Source organism: Pristis pectinata, chromosome 3 (genome assembly GCF_009764475.1).
Source record: "Pristis pectinata isolate sPriPec2 chromosome 3, sPriPec2.1.pri, whole genome shotgun sequence".
Taxonomy (NCBI): Eukaryota; Metazoa; Chordata; class Chondrichthyes; order Rhinopristiformes; family Pristidae; genus Pristis; species Pristis pectinata.
In genome coordinates, this window is record NC_067407.1 from 72,822,278 (window position 1) to 72,841,659 (window position 19,382).

The 19,382-nt window shown below is 40.6% G+C and overlaps 1 protein-coding gene and 1 long non-coding RNA gene across 5 annotated transcripts in view; one reads left to right on the forward strand and one right to left on the reverse strand.

Annotated features, from left to right (window-relative positions):
- Positions 1–15,334, reverse strand: part of unc93a (unc-93 homolog A) — a 58,938-nt gene extending 43,604 nt beyond the window's left edge. The window contains exon 1 of one of the 2 annotated variants that reach the window (XM_052013035.1): positions 15,146–15,334. In XM_052013035.1, the coding sequence (XP_051868995.1) occupies positions 15,146–15,238 (93 nt within the window). In that variant the 5' untranslated portion in view covers positions 15,239–15,334. The remainder of the gene's footprint in view (positions 1–15,145) is intronic. The other variant, XM_052013036.1, reaches the window with a different exon arrangement.
- Positions 1–19,382, forward strand: part of LOC127568837 (uncharacterized) — an 89,613-nt gene that overhangs the window by 54,100 nt on the left and 16,131 nt on the right. The gene's annotated exons all lie outside the window — the stretch shown is intronic.

The window sequence follows — 19,382 nt, forward strand, 5'->3', positions numbered from 1 at the left end:
AGACTTTCAATTGACCCAGCATAACCAGCCTTTCGCAGTAAAGGCTTTCAAATTACAGCTACATTTTGTGTGGTAAAGAGTTTTCTGATTCTATCCCAAACTCTAAGATTATGCCCCTTTGTTCTGATTTCCCAATAGGGAAATAATTTCTCTTATCAACTTTAAACACCCATATTATGATCAAAGATTTATAGTTATACAGTATGGAAACAGGCCCTTTGGTCCAACTCGTCCATGCCAACCGAGGTGCCCATTTATACGAATTCCATTTGCCTGCATTTGATTTCTTAACACTCAAACTTTCTCATCCATGTACCTGTCCAAATGTCTTTTAAAATTGCAATTTTACCTGCCTCTACCACCTCCTCCAGCAACTTGTATCATATACCCACCACTCTGCGTGAAAAATCTGCCCCTAAGATCCTCTAAATCTTTTCCCCTCTCGTCTCAAACCTATGCCCTCTACTTTTAGACTCCCCAACCCTGGGAAAAAAAAAGACTGGCTATCCACCTTATTTATGCCCATCATAATAAGGTGACTCTGTAAGGTCATCCCTTAACCTCCTTCACTCCAGGGAAAACAGTCCCAGCCTATCCAATCTCTCCTTGTAACTCAAGCCCTCCAGTCCAGGTAACTTTCCTGTAAATTGTTTCTGCACCCTCTCCAGCTTATTCACATTTTTCCTATAGCATGGTGACCAGAACTGCACACAATTATCCAAGTGTGATCTCACTTTACAATATTTTTATTAAATCCATGAAAAAAAGAGTACATGCATCAAAAGAGAGTAAAAATACTACTGAATACGTTGTGTTAAATCATACTTAAGATCACAATACTCTAAATTAATAATCACATATAATAGCTAGTTAATAAAGGAAAAAAATATTTTATTATAAAAAAGATCTGCTCCCACTACCAAAACCCGAAGCTGTCTGATGGAGAAAATAACAAGGAAAAACCCTTAAAAATGTAACAGTGTCAGCCAATATCTGCGTTTTAGTCACCAAATCAGAGATTTTGAAAATAATTCAAAGAAGGTCCCCACAAGATTTGAAAGTCTAAGTTAGATTCAAAAACTGAACGGCGAATCTTCTCTAGATTCAGGTATGACATAACATCCCGTAACCATTGAGCATGAGTAGGCGGAGTAACTTCCTTCCATTTAAGCAATACAGCTCTCCTGGCTATAAGAGAAATAAGACCCAGAATGTGTAAATCAGAAGCCTTCAAAGTTATATCTTTTTCTCCAACAATCCCAAATAGTGCAATCAAAGGGTTAAGTTTAAAATTTATTTTGAAAAGTACAGAAAAAGTATGAAAGACCCCTGTCCAATATTTTTTAAGACTCTGACACGTCCAGAACATGTGAATTAAAGAAGCCACTCCGTTATTACATTTGTCACAGTAAGGAGATATATCGGAATAAAAACGGGATAGTTTATCTTCAGACAAGTGAACTCCATGGACCACTTTAAACTGAAGGAGAGAATGACGAGCACATAATGACGAAGTATTAACCAACTTGAAAATTTCATTCTAAGTTTCCTCAGAAATTGACATCTGCAAATCTTGTTCCCAAGCGTTTTTAATTTTATCTAGTGGCACCTTACTCATTCCTAGTAACCTGTCATAAATATTAGATATTGAGCCATCCTGAAAAGGCTCCAAATTAAAAATTACATCGAATAAATTTTTATCAGGACTCAAAGGAAAAGAATGTAATTGAGATCGAAGAAAATTTCTAATTTGTAAATATCTAAAAAAATGAGTTTTTGGTAAATTATACTTGGTAGACAATTGTTCAAACGAAGAAAGGTTTCCTCCAACAAACAGATCGTGAAAACAAGTAATACCTAGTTTGTCCCACTCTTTAAAAACTACATCAGTCATAGAAGGTTTAAAAAAATAATTAGAGAAAATGGGACTGGACAAATAAAAACCCAATAAACCAAAAATTGTAACCAAATCCTCAAAGCATGTTTAACTACTAAATTATCTGTTAGTTTATTTAATGATATTGGAAGTGAAGAACCAAGCAGAGAAATAATAGAAAATTTTTTTAACAGAGTTAACTTCTGAAGAAACCCATACTGGACAAGCCTCTTGATTAATGTAGTGTAACCAAAACGTAAGATTTCGTATATTGACTGCCCAGTAATAAAATCTAAAATTAGGTAAGGCTAGACCTCTGTTCTTTTTAACCTTCTGAAGGTGAACTTTATTTAGTCTAGGATGTTTATTATTCCATATGTAGGAAGATATAATTGACTCAAGAGAGTCAAAGAAAGATTTAGGAATAAAAACGGGTAAAGGCTGAAATAGATATATAAATTTAGGTAAAATATTCATTTTAATAGCATTAATTCGGCCAGTCAATGATATAGAAAGGGGAGACCAACTTGATAAAACCTTTTTCACATAATGCAGTAAGGTGAAAAAATTTTCTTTAAATAAATGTTTATAATTTTTAGTAATTGACACCCCCAGATAGGTAAAATGATTTCTTACAATTTTAAAAGGAATATTAATATCAAATGGTACCAGGTTATTCAGAGGAAAAAGTTCACTCTTGTATAAGTTCAATTTGTAGCCTGAAAAATGACTGAAGCGAGTAAGTAAAGAAAGCATAGGAGGTAACAAGGCTTCAACATTAGATATAAAAAGTAATAAATCATCAGCATATAAAGAAACTTTGTGGTTAATACCTCTTCTGGAGATACCAAGGATATCTCTAGATTCTCGGAGAGAAATAGCCAAAGGTTCTAAGGCCAAATCAAAGAGCAAAGGGCATCCCTGTCTGGTTCCACGTTGAAGTTTAAAAGATTTAGAATTTTGAAGATTAGTAAGAACTCGAGCAGAAGGAGATAAACAAAGTAATTTAATCCATTGGATAAAATCAGGCCCAAAATTAAATTTCTCTAAAGTTTTAAATAAGTAATTCCATTCAATCCGATCAAAGGCCTTCTCAGCATCTAGAGATATCACACATTCTGATATTTCCTTAGAGGGAGAATAGATAATATTCATTAAATGACAAATATTAAAATCAGAATATCGATTTTTAATAAAACCAGTCTGATCATCGGATATAATTGAAAGTAAAATATTTTCCAATCTATGAGCTAGAACTTTAGATAAAATTTTAACATCCACATTAAGTAGCGAAATTTGTCTGTACGAAGCACATTCTATTGGGTTCTTATTTTTCTTAAGAATAAGTGAGATAGAGGCTTCATAAAAAGATTGTGGTAGTCTACCCAATTTAAAAGAATCCGAAAAAACAGCACAAAAATGAGGTTTAAGCAAAGAGGAAAAGGCCTTATAGAATTCTCCAGGAAATCCATCAGGACCCAGAGTCTTTCCAGAATGTAAAGATTGCACAACCTCGGCGATTTCCTCGTATGTAATAGTGTCACGAACCAGCAACAAAAGAAACACACTGAGCATGATTTAGTGTTAAAAACTATTTTATTAATTACTACTTATGATAATACGTAAAATAAAAGTAAAAATGTTAGTATGTTAGAATTCAAAAATGTTAAACCTCGAACGTTAACCCCAAAACTAAACTCGTCGTGTGTGTGTGGGTGGCAAAATCCAAAACTTCCAGTTCCGGAATGGTTCTTAAAGTTCAGTTCCGCAAGCCATAAGGTGAAACATGAGCAAGGGCTTCTTCAACAACCACCGTTGTCAGAAGATAAGACGTAGATGTAGAGAACATAGGGAGAGTAAATATGAAATCCAAATGTTCCACGATGGAACCCAAACGACACTCCAGTGTTTACTCGGTAGTGACTGCCTCACCCCGAAGAGCATCCGAATCGTGGTCGTCCACACAAATACCTGTTTCCTTCTACAGGTCAGCAACAAAGTGAACTCCACCGGATTACTTCCAACTTCCATACATGGATTTCAGTGGCAGACACAGTTATTGTTTCTCATCCATCGATAGAGAACACTAGCAGGCTGGTGTCTCTCTCCCTTCTCTCTCTCTCTCTCCTTCTCCTTCTCACTTCTTCAACAACGTCATTACGTCCTTTATCTTCTATTGACGTAAGCACGCCCCACACACACATACACACACACTCTCTATCTTAAAGGGACTTTCACTGAGTCCGTAACAATAGATTGATTCAACTGTTTTCGGTTTTCAGTGGAAAGTATAGGAACGTTTAATTGGTCAAAGAAATTATTCATTACAGTATTATCTTTAGGAAAATTAGAACTGTAAAGTTTAGAATAGAATTCTGTAAAAGTATCATTTATTTCTAAAAGATCAATTGTCCTCTCACCATTGGGTTTCGAAATTTCTTTAATTTGCCGTCTAGCTCTGGAGATTTTTTAATTGGTTAGCCAGTAATTTACCCGTTTTATCTTCATGAATATAAAATTGACTTTTGTCTTTTAAAAGTTGACTTTCGATTGGATATGATAAAAGAAGATCAAATTTAGTTTTAATTTCAACTTGCCATTTATATAAAGCCGGATCTGGATCCAAAGCATATTTTTGATCTAATAGTTTCAGTTGATCAACTAGATTGGCTGTTAGCTTTTTTCCTAATGCTTGCCGTATAAGAAATAATTTGACCTCTAATAAAGGCTTTGAAAGTATCCCAAATGATAAGACTAGAAATCTCTTCCGACGAATTCTCTTTAAAAAAGAGTAATTTGTTTCTCCATGAATTTTAAAAAATTTTTATCAGATAACAAGGTTAGGTTAAAACGCCAAAATCTATTTGTCTGAGGGAGCCCAGGGAAATTTAAAGTTAGAAGCACAGGAGCATGATCTGAAAAAGCAATCTCTTTATAATCACAGGATCGAACTGATGAAACCATTTGATTATCAATAAAAAAGTAGTCAATCCTGGAATATGTATGATGAACATGAGAGAAAAAGGAATATTCCTTATCTTCTGGGTGCAAAAAATGGCAGGCGTCAATGACACCAGTTTTCATTAAAAACGATTGAAGAAATAAAGCTGATTTATTAGGAGCAGCTAATTTAGTGGATGACCTATCTAATTTTGGATCAAACTAGAAATTAAAATCTCCTCCTTACACCAAAGAGTAAAAGTTCAGATCTGGTAGGAATGACAAAAATCGTTCAAAAAGTCCTGGGTCATCCGTATTTGGAGCATAAATATTAGCCAATACCATTGGTCTATTATTTATTTTCCCTGATATTATAATGAAACGACCATTAGTATCAGTTATTACCTTATGTTGATCAAATGAAACTGTCTTATCTATAAGAATTGAAACCCCTATAGATTTAGCTTGAAAAGAAAAATGAAATTGTAACCCATTCTATCGATTAAAAAAACATGAAATATCACAGTTGCGAATATGAGTTTCTTGTAAAAAGATAATAGGGGCTCTAAGTTTTTTAATATAGGCAAAAATCTTATTTCGCTTCAAAGGATGATTTAAGCCTTTCACATTGAAACTAAGTAAATTAATAACTTGATCCATAATAATTTTAAATGTAGGTAAAAAAAATAATGAGCAAACCATAGGAATGTACCAGCAAAAAAAGTACTACAGTAGAGTTACAGATAAGGTAACTAAGCAGCAGATTTGGCTGACAGCCCAGAACAGCTTCCCAGGAAAACCCCCCACCCTCCTCCCAACACCCAAAGAAAACAAACCAGCTAAGAAGCAGCTGGCACCTAGCTAAAGACAGTATAACTCTGCTCACTAACTTCAAGGTTAGTAAAATTCCAACCCAGACATAACAATGAGATAAACAAAGAAACCACAGTTACAAATGTAAATAAACAAGTGTTCTTAGTTCGACACAGCTTTTAAATGTTGCTTTTTTCTTATTTCAAACTATATTGAAAAAAAGATTCAAAAAAAGAACAAAACAAAAAAGAATCAAAAAACATAATCATCCCAAGTATTAGTAAGTGATTACTAGAAAAAAAACTGAAAGAAAAAAAATAGAAAACAGAAAGTGTTCATAACGAGGAATATGAAATCATTCAGTAGGAGTTTCCAGAAAAATCTGGGCTTCTTCTGATGATTGAAACCATTTTTGCGAGCTGTTTTTAGTATGATCCCGAGTCTTGCCGGGAATCGAAGTGACGGCTTATACCCTTTCTGACACAGATCCGACGTAACCTTTTTAAATTCGACCCATTCCTTCATAACCTCTGGTGAGTAATCTTCAACGATTCTAATTTGACAATCTTGGTAGTTAATCATTCCTCAACGACGTGCCTCCTGAATTAGAAGCTCCTTAGTTTGAAAGTCATGGAGAGAGATGATAATTGATCTGGGTTTAACTTGTGTAGGAGGTTTGAAAAAAGGTATTCTGTGTACTCGATCAATCTTAGGCAAAGATTCTAGAATACCAGGGAATAACAGCCAAAAACTTTGCAAAGAATTTCATAGGCTGATTACCCTCAGTCTTCTCTGGTAATCCTAAGATTCGAAGATTGGATCTTCTTCTCCTGTTTTCTAAGTCAGTAATCTTCAGCTTTAATCTTTCGTTGTCTTTGGCTTGCTTTTTACAAAGGTTCTGTAATTCATCAATTTTCCCATCCAAAACCAAAAGAGAGGCTTCGTTCACTTTAATTCGTCCTTCATGATCTTCCAGGCTTCTTTAAAAAGAATCGAATTTGGCATTAAGTTGTTGAAGCTGCTCGAAAATAGCTTCCAGATTTGCAGGAGGAACATCTTCCTTAGTGGTTTTCATAGCCTTAGCACCCCTTGTATACATAGTAAGATAAAATCACGTTTAAATTTACTACCGAGGGTGAAAAGGAAGGATTTCAAATCAGGTTGAAAAGGTTAGATATAGTGAGAGCAGCAGCAAATAGCTGTTACTCCATCAACGGCCAGCAGAGACTCCTCTTCCAAGTGTGATCTAACCAATGATTTGTACAACTGTAACATCACATTCCAACTCTTATACTCAATGCCTTGGCCGAAAAAGCAAGCCTAGCATATGCCTTCTTCACAACTCTGTAACTGTGTCACCACTTTCAGAGAACTATGTACTTGTACCCCAAGGTCTCGCTGTTCAATAACACTCCCCAGGGCTCTGCCATTCACTGTATATGTCCTGCCCTGGTTTGACTTCCTAAAATGCATCATTTCACACGTCTGAGTTAAATTCCACCAGTCATTCCCTTTCCCACTTTACCAGTTGATCTAGATCCTGTTACAACCTTAGACAACCTTCTTCACTGTCCACTATACCACCAATTTTGGTGTCACCTGCAAATTTACCAATTGTACCACCTACATTCTCTTCCAAATCATTAATACATATGACAAAAAAAATAAAGGACCCAGCACCAATCCCTGTGGAACACCACTGGTTACAGGTCTACCAACCTCTACTACCTATCACCAAGCCAATTTTGTATCCAATTTGCTATCTCACCCTGGATCCCATGTATTCCAATCTTCTGGACTAGCCTACCAATTGGCACCTTGCTAAAGTCCTTGTGGGCAATGTTCACCACCCTGCCCTCATCAATTCTCTTGGCCACAACCTCAAAAAACTCAAATCAAATTTGTGAGATGTGATCTCCCATGAACAAAGCTGACCATCCCTAACCAGTCCTTGCCTTTCCAAATGCAAATACATCCTGCCCTCAGAATCCCTTCCAGTAACTTTTCCACCACTGATGTAAGGCTCGCTGGCCTGAGTTCCCTCTCGTTCTTGCAGCCCTTCTTAAATAAAGGCACAACATTAGCCATCCTCCAGTCTTTCGGTATGGATAACAAAGATACAAATATCTCTTGCAGGGTCTCAGCAGTCTCCTCCCTTGCATCCCACATCCTAGATACACCTTGTCAGGCCCCTTGGATTTATCCACCTTTATGCACTTAAAGACTGCCAACACCTCCTCTTTCATAATGTCGATACACTTAAGGGTATCACTGTCCTTTTTCCTGAATTCACAAGCTTCCATGTCCTTCTTTACAGTAGGGAAAAACGGAAGATCAGATTATTATTTAAATGGTGAAAGGTTGCCAAATGCTGTTGTGCAGAAGGACTTGGGAGTGCTTGTGCATGAATTGCAAAAGGTTGGTTTGCAGGTGCAACAGGTTATCAAGAAGGCAAATAGAATGTTGGCCTTCATTGCTCAAGAGATTGAATTCAAGAGCAGGGAGGTTATGCTGCAACTGTACAGGGTACTGATGAGGCCGCACATGGAGTACATATGCGTGCAATTCTGGATTGCTTATTTGAGGAAGGATATACTGGCTTTGGAGGCGGTGCAGAGGAGGTTCACCAGGTTGATTCCGGAGATGAGAGGGATTAGCCTATGAGTCGCCTGGGACTGTACTCACTGGAATTCATAAGATTGAGAGGGGATCTTATAGAAACATATAAAATTATGAAAGGGATAGATAAGATAGAGGCAGGAAGGTTGTTTCCACTGATAGGTGAGATTAGAACTAGGGGACATAGCCTCAAGATTCAGGGGAATAGATTTAGGACAGAGATGAGGAGAAACTGCTTTTCCCAGATAGTAGTGAATCTGTAGAATTCTCTGCCCAGAGAAGCAGTGGAGGCTACCTCATTAAATATATTTAAACCACAGTTAGACAAATTTTTGCATAGTAGGGGAATTAAGGGTTATGGGGAAAAGGCAGGTAGGTGGATCCGAGTCCAAAGCCAGATCAGCCGTGATCTTATTGAATGGCAGAGCAGGCTCGATGGGCCAGATGGCCTACTCCTATTTCTTATGTTCTTATGTGAATACAGAAGAGAAGTATTCGTTTAAGACCTTGCCATCTCCCATGGCTCCACACATAGATTACCGCACTAATCCTATAGACCTATTCTCTTCCTAGTTACCCTTTTGCTCTTTATATGGAACATAAAACAGTACAGCACAGGCCAGGTCCTTTGGCTCACGATGTTGTGCTGAACTATTTAAACCAATGACTTCTAATTAATCTAATCCCTCTTTCCCACATATTGACCATATCCCTCCCTTTTCTGCATATTCATGTGCCTATCTAAGAGTCTCTTAAACGCTCCTATGCTATCTGCCTCCACCACCGTCCCTGGCAGTGCATTCCAGGCCCCCACAACTCTGTTTAAAAAAAATCTGCCCTGTACATCTCCTTTATACTTTCCCCCCTCACCTTAAATACATGCCCTCTAGTACTAGACATTTCAATCCTGGGAAAAAGATACTGCCTGTCTACTCAATCTATGCCTTACATAATTTATAAACTTCTATCAAATCTCCCCTCAGCCACCACTGCCCTAGAGAGAACAGCACCAGCCTGTCCAAACTTTCTTCATAGCATATGTCCTCCAAACCAAGCAGCATCCTGGTAAACCTCGTCTGCACCCTCTCCAAAGCCTCCACATCCTTCCTGTAATGAGGCGACCAGAAGTGAATGCAATACTCTAAATGTGGCCTAACCAGAGTTTTATAAATCCGTAATGTAACCTCCTGGCTCTTGAACTCAATGTCACAATTAATAAAGGCAAGCAATGCCATGCACCTTCTTTACCACCCTGTCAACCCGTGCAGCCACTTTTAAGGAGCCATGTATCTGAACCCCAAGATCCCCATTCATCAACACTGTTAAGGATCCTGCCATTAACTGTGTACACTCCCTTTATGTTGCAAAGTGCAGCACCTCACATTTGCCTAGATTAAACTCCATCTGCCACTTCTCTGCCTTAATGTTTTTCAAGAGACCCAAACACCACCTCTATATACTTACAGAATCTTTTGGGATTTTTGTTTACCTTATTTGCCAGAGATATCCCATGGCCCCTTTATACCCTCTTGATTTCCTTCTTGTATACTCCTACATCCCTTGTATCCTTCAAGGGACTTGTTCAGATCCTAACTGCCTATACCTGATATATGCCACCTCCTTTTTCCTACCAGAGCCTCAATATCCCTCATCAACCAGGGTTCCCTATTCCTGCCAGCCTTGCCAACAGAAACATGCTGGCTCTGAACACTTCCTACCTCACTTTTAAAAAGCATCCCACTAGCCAGACTTCCTTTTACCTGCTAACAGCCTCTCCCAATCAACTTTTGCCAGTTCCTGTTTAATGCCATCAAAATCAGCCTTGTCCCAGTTTAGGACTTCAACTTGTGGACCAATCCTATCTTTTTCCATAAATATCTCAAAACTAATAGAATGATGGTCACTGGTCCCAAAGGGGTCCCTTGCTGACACATCAGCCACTTGGCCAACTTCACTTCCTAAGAGGTGGTCAAGACTAGCCCCTTGTCCAGTAGGGCCATCTTGCTTCAGAAAACTTTACTGGACACATTTAGCAAGTTCTGCTCCATCTTATCTCTGTAAACTCAATGAAAGTTTATAGAACCTACCCTCATGATTTAACTCTTTAATTTCTAGTGATGCTGCACTGTACTGCAAGTCCAATAAATCCTTCCTGAAGTAGTGTTCAAGACTTAACATAGTGCTCCAGGTGAGATGTGTTATTCAGAGGAACCTGGATATCTTTGTGTATGAAATCATTTAAAGTTAATGTGCAGGTACAGCAAGGATTTTAAACAGCAAATGATTTGTTGCTCTTTATTGCAAGGAGATTTGAGTACAAGAGTAAATGCACCTTGATCCAATTATACAAGGACTTGGTGAGACTGCAATGATCTGCTTTTTCTCTCTCTCTCTCTACCCAAAGAAGGGTATACTTGCAATAGAGAGAATGCAGTGAATGTTAACTAGAAAGATTCCTGGGATGGCAGGTTTGTCCTATTGGAAAAGACTGAGCAGACTGGGCCTATATCCTCTCAAGTTTAGAAGAATGAGAGCTGGTCTCAATGACAAAATTTTTCTGGAGTTTAACAGAGTTGATGTTTCCCATGGCCAAGATGTCAAGAATCTGTCTCAAAATAAGGGGTTGGCAACTCAGGACTAAAATGAAAAGGAATCTCTTCCCTTACAAGGTACTTAATCTTTCGAAGGCTCTGCGCAAGGGTCACTGAGTATATTCAAGAAAGAGACTGATAGATTTTTAGATATTAAGGGAATAAAAGGATATGGTTAGTGTTGGGAAGTGGGTCTAAGTTAAGATCAGCCACAATCTTATTGAATAGCAGAGTAGGCACAAGAGGGCAATTGGCCTTCTCCTGCTTCTATTTCATAGGTTCGATTCAGAATCAGGATGAGAATCAGGTTTATTATCACTGACATATATGGTAAAATTTGTTGTTCTGTGGCAGCAGTACAGTGCAAGCCATAAAGACATAAAAATTACTGTAAGTTAATTCACTTCTCATTTCGTCTGAATAATAACTTCCACTTTTGGTATTCAGTCCTTTTGGAGATAAGGATATCTTTTGGTTGTGTGTCTTTTTAGCTGTGCCTTACATCAGTTGTTGCAATTTATTTTCCTGTATACTATCATTTGTTTAATCCTTTAAAGTTGCCAGTATTTAGACATTAAGAAAACAATCCAATCCGACTTCCTTGAATCCAAAGTGGGTAATCTTACACTTTCCCAAGTGAATCACAATCTGACATGGCTTTGCTCAATCGTTTAGTCTGTCAAGACCTGGATCTCCTTTCAACTTTCTGCTCTTATCTCACCTACTTATTGGGGGTGATGTCCCAATGGCCAGCAACCTACCCGATCTATCTGGCTGCCCACTTTTTCTACCAGCACCCAGAGGGGGACAAACTATTGGGTAATGTCAATATTTGGTTTGGGAAGCACGCAAACCTCTGGAAAGGCATGATTGGCAAGGAGAGAGAAGAGAACTGTAACCTCAAAGGAGTCTGCCTACACATGATCAATTGCTTGGAACACACTTGAAATAACCAACAACTTGTTTCAGTGACAAGTACAAAACCTCATAGGAACATCCTCAATCCAGCCACTGGCACCTGTTATGTTATGTCCAAGCAAGAGAAAGCAAGAAGTCCACATCACTGGCCAGTCACCAACATTTGCTGGACTAACTACTCCTGTTTGGGATTGTTATCTCCATCAGCCTAGCCCAAAACAATGGAAGCAACAGATCTACTGCTGGCAGAAAATTAATGTCAATGCTCTCAGGAGCACTACCTTACAAGACAGGGCCTCACAGACAAGCTGACAGCTCCCAACCAACAAGAGTCAGAGTGACCACAGCATCTGGACTGCCCTGAAGTCCACCATAATTAGTGCCTGTGAAGAGACTTCTTTACCAGAATGCACCAGCATTGGTTTGATGAGAATGACCAGGAGATCTGGGAGGTAATTAACACAAACATCAAGGGCTCTTGGATTGGAAACTCCATCATACCACAAAAGAAGAATACATTTCTACAGGCAGCTGCTAAAGGCTCAGACCCAACATAACAACCATGACTGAAGAAACAGATGGTTTGTGAAAACAGAACAGGAGATCCTGCAACTCATTGATAATCATAACATGCATGGTTTGTCCAGTGCATGCTAAGACCACATACAGCCCAAACATCCAAGGATCCAATCTACTGAGAACCAAGAAAGGAGGACAGTGAGACAATTGGTGCTCAATGGAAGCAGCTCTTCAAAGGAATGGGACTAATGTATGATTAGTGTAAATCAGTGGTTGATGATGCCTGTTCCTGTGCTGTCTCTCTCTATTACTCCATGAGGCAAACAGGGCTCTGTCACACAGTACACTATCCAGTTTAGTCTTGCTGCCAATTCAGGCCAACAAGAGGGCTGTTGTCATTTGTCAACCAAAAAGCAAGACTTTGGGGCCAAGCAAAATCCCTGATGAAGTTCTAAAATTTGGCAGGCAAGAACTTCAGACACAACTATACAGTCTCATCTCCGAGGAAGATGTGATCCTCAGCTTCTTTATTGATATGGACTATATACAGCAGGCACCTCAAAGCACTAGAGAAGTTTGAAATTGAAAGATCTCCAAGTCCACTGCCAGTATAAGCGACATCAGTGATTTTTCCCAGTCCGACATTATCAGTTTCCAGCTTTTAATTACATTCAGCTGGCCTAATAAGCGATCTAGATCATTTGTATGTCTAATGCCATTCCTGAAACAGGCACTCTCCAAGATAAGATTTCTTTATTAGTCACATGTACATCGAAACACACAGTGAAATGCAGCTTTTGCGTAGAATGTTCTTGGGGCAGCCTGCAAGTGTCACCACACTTCCGGCGCCAACATAGCATGCCCACAACTTCCTAACCCATATGTCTTTGGAATGTGGGAGGAAACCGGAGCACCCAGAGGAAACCCACGCAGACACAGGGAGAACGTACAAACTCCTTACAGACAGCGGCGGGAACCGAACCTGGGTTGCTGGCGCTGTATAGCGTTACGCTAACCGCTACACTACGGTGCTCCATGATGGGAAAAGATTACCAGGAGAACAGAGGAAAAAGGTTCAAGCCTTCAAAGCCTCTTTGAAAAAACATCCTCTCTGACTGGAGGGAATCCCTTCCCCATAACCACTCAAAGTTGGGAAGGAGCTGAGAACCTCCAATCTCTTCATGGGGAGCAGGTGGAAACCGAGCAGATATGGCTGAAGGAGCACACCACCTCCCATTGCACTCCTCTGTTCACCTGCCCTCCTACCCCACCTGTGGCAAAGTCTGCTAACAAACATTGGCCTCATCAACCACCAAATCTGGTTAATTTCCAAGAAGTGTATGTGTAGTCACCTCACCCTCCCACCCAGTGAACACCTTCTGGCCGGAATGGACCGACCCCTCCCGAGGACTCATCCAGGCTGTGACCAATGGCTAATAGCAGAAAAGGCTCTGGAGTTACGGAGGGTGGAATAAACACGGAAAGTGCTGGAAATGTTCAACAGTTTTCTCTCCTCATCCCCCTTTTTCTTGTCCTCTGTTTTACTGCTCCTGTCTTCCCTCACGCCCACTCCTCTCCGTAAGTTGCTTGTTCACACTGGTTTTATCTCCCAAACCATTGCTATCGCTCAGTCCCTTGTGTCTGTATTTTCGCCTATCACTCTTTCCCTCCGCCCCTCTGTTGTAGATTTGTCTGTCTCCCTTACGCTCTCATCTTCCACTTGGTCTCTTTTTTGCCCTTTATCCTCGTTTTCCTTCCCCTTCCCCTCTCTATTGCTCGCCTACTCCTCTCCTTACCCTTGATCTCTCCTTTCGAATTTGAACTTTTCTTGTTTTTTTCTCTTTATACTTTTCTCTCTGACTTGCCCCTCCCTCTCTGAATCTCTCGCTCCCCGCGAATATGTCCCTTTCCCGCCAAACCTACTCTCGTCGCTCTCTACCTCGCCGTCGCCAGCGCTCCTCGCCTCACTGTCTCCCTTGTGTCCGGAGACTTTACAGATACAGACACTTTGTCTCGGAGTTTGCTACCCCTGTTTCCCAACGCCCGCTCTCTGGCCACCTCCCTTAAGCCTTTACTCCCTCTCTAGCTCACTCTGGCGGCCATGCACCAACCTCCCACACACCCCCAACCCCCGAAGCACATGTCCGTGTATCACTCAGGGTCGGCCCCACCATTGGCTCAGGGACCTTGCACTAACTAATAAAGGACAAGATATTCGGCCGCACGGGAGCACCGTCCCCAGCAGATTCCCCCCACCCCAATCATCCTGACCTTGGAAAAGTTCTCATACAGTTGTCCCTTCATCTTCTCTGGCTTATTTTTTATATTATAAACACGCAAACACAGAACTCATTCCACCCCCCCCCCCCCCCCGGTCTAATAGCACTAAACGAACTATAGCATTTCTACTGACACCGAAAGTTAGGCTTAACCGACGCTGGGAAAGGATTTAACTTGAAATCCACCTGGTTCTACATTGCACATGCTCATAGTGAAACGGTTCAAAAGATGCCTCGCCAACAGTATTCTTTAACTAATAATATTAAGATTGGGGTTGGAACCTCCTGTTGCCGGACCATCAATATCGCTGTTGGCCACACAGTCCAAATTATACATGACCCAAATTAACTGACAGGTTTCCATTTGTGACGGAATATCCGAACTACTGGCCATGGGGATGTGGGAAATAGCCCGCACCCTGCGACCCAAAACGGCGTGGTCATGCTGTTTTATATATCGAAACCTATCTTAAAGCGGATTTATCAGTTCTTAAAAGGAAACAAACTATAGCATTTCAAATTAGAAATATGCATTCCCCCTAAAATTGAAAGTTACGTTGAAGTGTTGTTTATTTTACTGGAAAATATACCTGGACCGTTTGAAGTCCTCCATAAGCAGTAAATAGCAGTAAAAACCCGAAGCTGACAACAACGGCATTCTTTGTTTCTTTTTCGATTTTCATTCTGGTGATTAGTTAACGCTCGAGTGATTTCAATCCGCTGGAGTTAAAACCGAACGACTTCAAAAGACCCTACTGTAAACAGCGAAGGGATAGGGGTGAGGGAACTCCGGCAGTGACCTTATCTCCCGGTTCGCCTCATTTTATACGTATGTCAGTTGGATGACCTTTGTTTTGATGACAAAGTTCACATGTAACTCAATGATAACTTAAAAGATACTTAAATACTTAATTAAATACTTAATTAAAAGATACTTAAATACTTAATACTTAAATGGTAACTTAAAAGATAAATGTATCTTTTTAGTGACAAAATCAATAAGGCGGTATTTCAATAACCGCTATAAGGACGGAAGAATTTTCTTGCACCTCTTCTGTCATGGGACCCACTAATATTTCACCGACTGGTTTCCCTACGCAAGATACTCACACTACTTCACCACTAGCAGGCATTTGGTGGACCTGATCACCAACCAATTTAGTCTTTGCGTATTAGAATTGCGCATTTAGTCTACTTATATGGTAGCACCGTTTCCTTGCACGAATTAATCACAAGGAACATTATTCCACCCAAATACCAACGATATGCATTGACAACACAAGGAGGAGGTTGCCAGAAGAAGTGGTTGAGGCAGGTACATTATCAACATTTAAAAGGTACTTGGATGGGAAAGGTTTAGAGGGATATGGGCCACACAGAGGCAGATGGGATTAGTTTAGATGGGAATCTTGTCGGAAGGGCCTGTTTCTATTCTACATGACTCTAACAACACATGAGAAGAGGTGCCTGAGTAGGTCACTCAGCTGCTCAAAACGATCGTGGCTGATCTCTTCCCCAGAGACCTGAGCTCCCCAGCTTTTTAAAAACATGACCTGCTTCCTCTTTAAGTATCTGCACAATATCTTACCTCTGGGGCAGAGAATTCTGGAGATTCACTACCCGCTGAGAAGAAATTCTATACACCTCAGTTTTAAATAATCACTCTTTTCTCTTGTAAACATGTCCCCTTGTTTTATACTCCCCCTCATGGAAACATCTCAACATCTACCCTGGCATTCCATCCTAGGATCTTACACATTTCAGTAAGAACATCCCTCATTCTTCTAAACTCTGAAAAATACAGATCCGACTTCCTTTGCTGCTCATTATTGGACAACCTCTCATCCTCGGAACTAGCCTGGGAGTAGACAGAACATCATATGTAGTCATTTTCCACATAAGCCCGAGCACCCTGATGAGAACCACATTATGGTTGTCGGAACGTACGAAGTTGTGGTCAATGACTAGTGGCCAGGCAAAACACCCAAGCCCTTTTTCCCTCTCCTTGGTCTAAGGACACCAAAATAATTGCAACGTTTCTCCTGCACTCTATGACGAATTAACTCAACATATGAATTAGGAGCCATTTAGGCCACACACAGTCCCTCAAGCCTGCTCCGCCATTCAGTAAGATCATGGCTGATCAGATTGTAACCTCAACTCTAGAGTCCTGCCTACCCCCAAGTAACCCCTCACCACTTAGCTTATCAAATATCTATCTACCTTTGCCTTAAAAATATTCACCACGTTTTGAGGAAGAGAGTTCCAAAGACTCACAACCCCGAGAGAGAAAAATAAGTTACACTTCATCTCTGTCTTATTCCTGGGACTGCTTTCCAAGGGGTGTTAGTTTTATGTTCACTCGAGTTTAGAAGAATGGGAAAGGATCATATTACAAATTTCTGACGAGGCTAGACAGACTGGATGTGAGGAGGATCCACCCCTGGCTGGGGTGTCTAGAATAAGGGGTCATAGGAGAATGAGGGGAAATTTGGAACTGATAATGGGGAGGACATGCTTCACTTATGGGGTGGAGAACCTGTGGAATTTGCTGCTGCAAAGCGCTTTAGAGGCCAAGTCACCATATATCTTTAAGAAGCAGATAAATGAATTTCTGGACACAGGCATAAAAGAGAATGTGGAGAATATGGGGAGAGATGATCAGCCGTGATTTTATTGAATGGCAGAGCAGGCTCAAAGGGTCAAGTAGCCGACCCCTGCTCTGTTCTATGTTTCTGAATGGGCAACCCTCTATTTTTAAAGTGACCCCTAGATTCTCCCAGAAGGAAACATCACCCCTACAACCACCTTGCCAAAGCCTCTCAGAATCTTGTATCAAGCAAGATCCCTCTCACTCTTCTAAACTTCAAAAGATACAAGCCAACCCTGTCAATTTTCCATCAAATTTCCAGGTATTAGGTTAATAAACCTTCTCCAAGGCATTAAAATCCTTAGCTAAGGAGACCAAAACTACAGGCAATGCTCCAGATATCGTCTCTTCATTTGTATTCAATTCCTCCAGTATTCTGTTAGCTTTTCTAATTACTTGCCGTACTTGCATACTTACCTTTTGCAAATCATACCCAGATCCTTCTGCATCTCAGACCTCTGAATCTCTTGCCATTTAGATAACATACTTCTCTTTCATTTTCATGCCAAAATGGGCAATTTCACATTTTGCTACACTATACTCCATTTGTCAGACATTTGCTCACTCACTTAACATATCGCCATTTGGCCTCCTTAAGTTCTCTTTGCAACTAACATTCTTACCTATCTTCGTATTATCGGAAAATTTAGCAATCACACCTTTGGTGCCTTCATCAAGTCACTTACAGAAAGAGTTGCGGTCCCAGCACTGATCACTGTGACACAAGAGATTTAACTTGTACATTGCCACATTGACTAATTAGGGAACCACGTAGGACATTCCTTCCGTGCAGTTGAAATTATGAATATTAGGATTAATATTTAGGATTAGAACTTCTATTGCAGCCTCAGTGGCATAGGAGAAACCACTATTGGCAACACAACTGTCCATGCACAGCAGAAATTAACTGATCCATTTCTTTTTGAGGTAGAAATTTTAGCGATGTTGATGTTATGGACTAGGTAAATGTTCCTTTAAGATAGAGCATAGTGGTGTGTGTGTGTGTGTGTGTGTGTGTGTGTGTGTGTGTGTGTGTGTGTGTGTGTGTGTGCGCGCGCACGCGCGCGCGCGTGTGTGTGTGTGGCGTGCTTACATCAACAGAAGATAAAGGACGTAATAACGTTGTTGAAGAAGTCAGTCAGAGGAGAGAGAGAGAGAAAAGAGAGACACACACCAGCCTGCTAGTTTCTCTGTTGATGGATGAGAAACAGTAACTGTGTCTGTTACTACAATCCACGTATGGAAATTGGGAGTAATCCGGTGGAGTTCATTTTGTTGCTGACCTGTAGAAGGAAACAGGTATTTGTGTGGACGACCATGATTTGGATGCTTTTCGGGGTGAGGAAGTCACTACTGAGTAAACACTGAGGTGTTGTTCGGGTTCCATCGTGGAACATTTGGACTTCGTAATTACTCTTTCTATGTTCTCTCTACATCTACGTCTTATCTTCAGACAACGGTGGTTGTTGAAGAAGCCTTTGCTCATGTTTCACCTTATGGCTTGCAGAACTGAACTTTAATAACCATTCTTGGACTTGGAGTTTGGGACTATTTTTTAAAATAATAAACATTTATTCACTAAAAGCACTACAAAAGACAGCCAGTGTCAATACACTACATCTAATACAGAAAAGAAGAAACTAAGCAACGACATACTACGGTAGAGAATGCAAACTAATACTAACGAAACACACACGCGATGCTACACCTGTTAACGCGACACGCAACACTTCAAATAAGAATCGCGTTCGTACCGTCCACGACACATGGGATCCCCTGAGGGGCCCACCGAGCGCAGAACTCAGCTAGGGTGCCCGCGGAAACCGCGTGCTCCCTCTCTAAACGCACCCGCGCATACATGTAAGCGTGGAAGATGGGCAGGCAGGCAGACCTGCCGGTACCCTCGGCCACCCGCCGCCGCGTCCCATGGATGGCCAGCTTGGCCAGGCCCAGCAGGAGACCCACCAGGAGATCCACCGCGCGCCCCTCCCTGTGCTGCACCGGGTGCCCGTAAACCAACAGCGCCGGGCTGAAGTGCAACCAGAACTTCAGCAGCAGCCCCCGCAGATGGAGTTTGGGACTTTGCCACACACACACACAACGAGTTTAGTTTTGGGGTTGATGTTCAAGGTTTAACATTTTTACTTCTAACATTATAACATTTTTACTTTTATTTT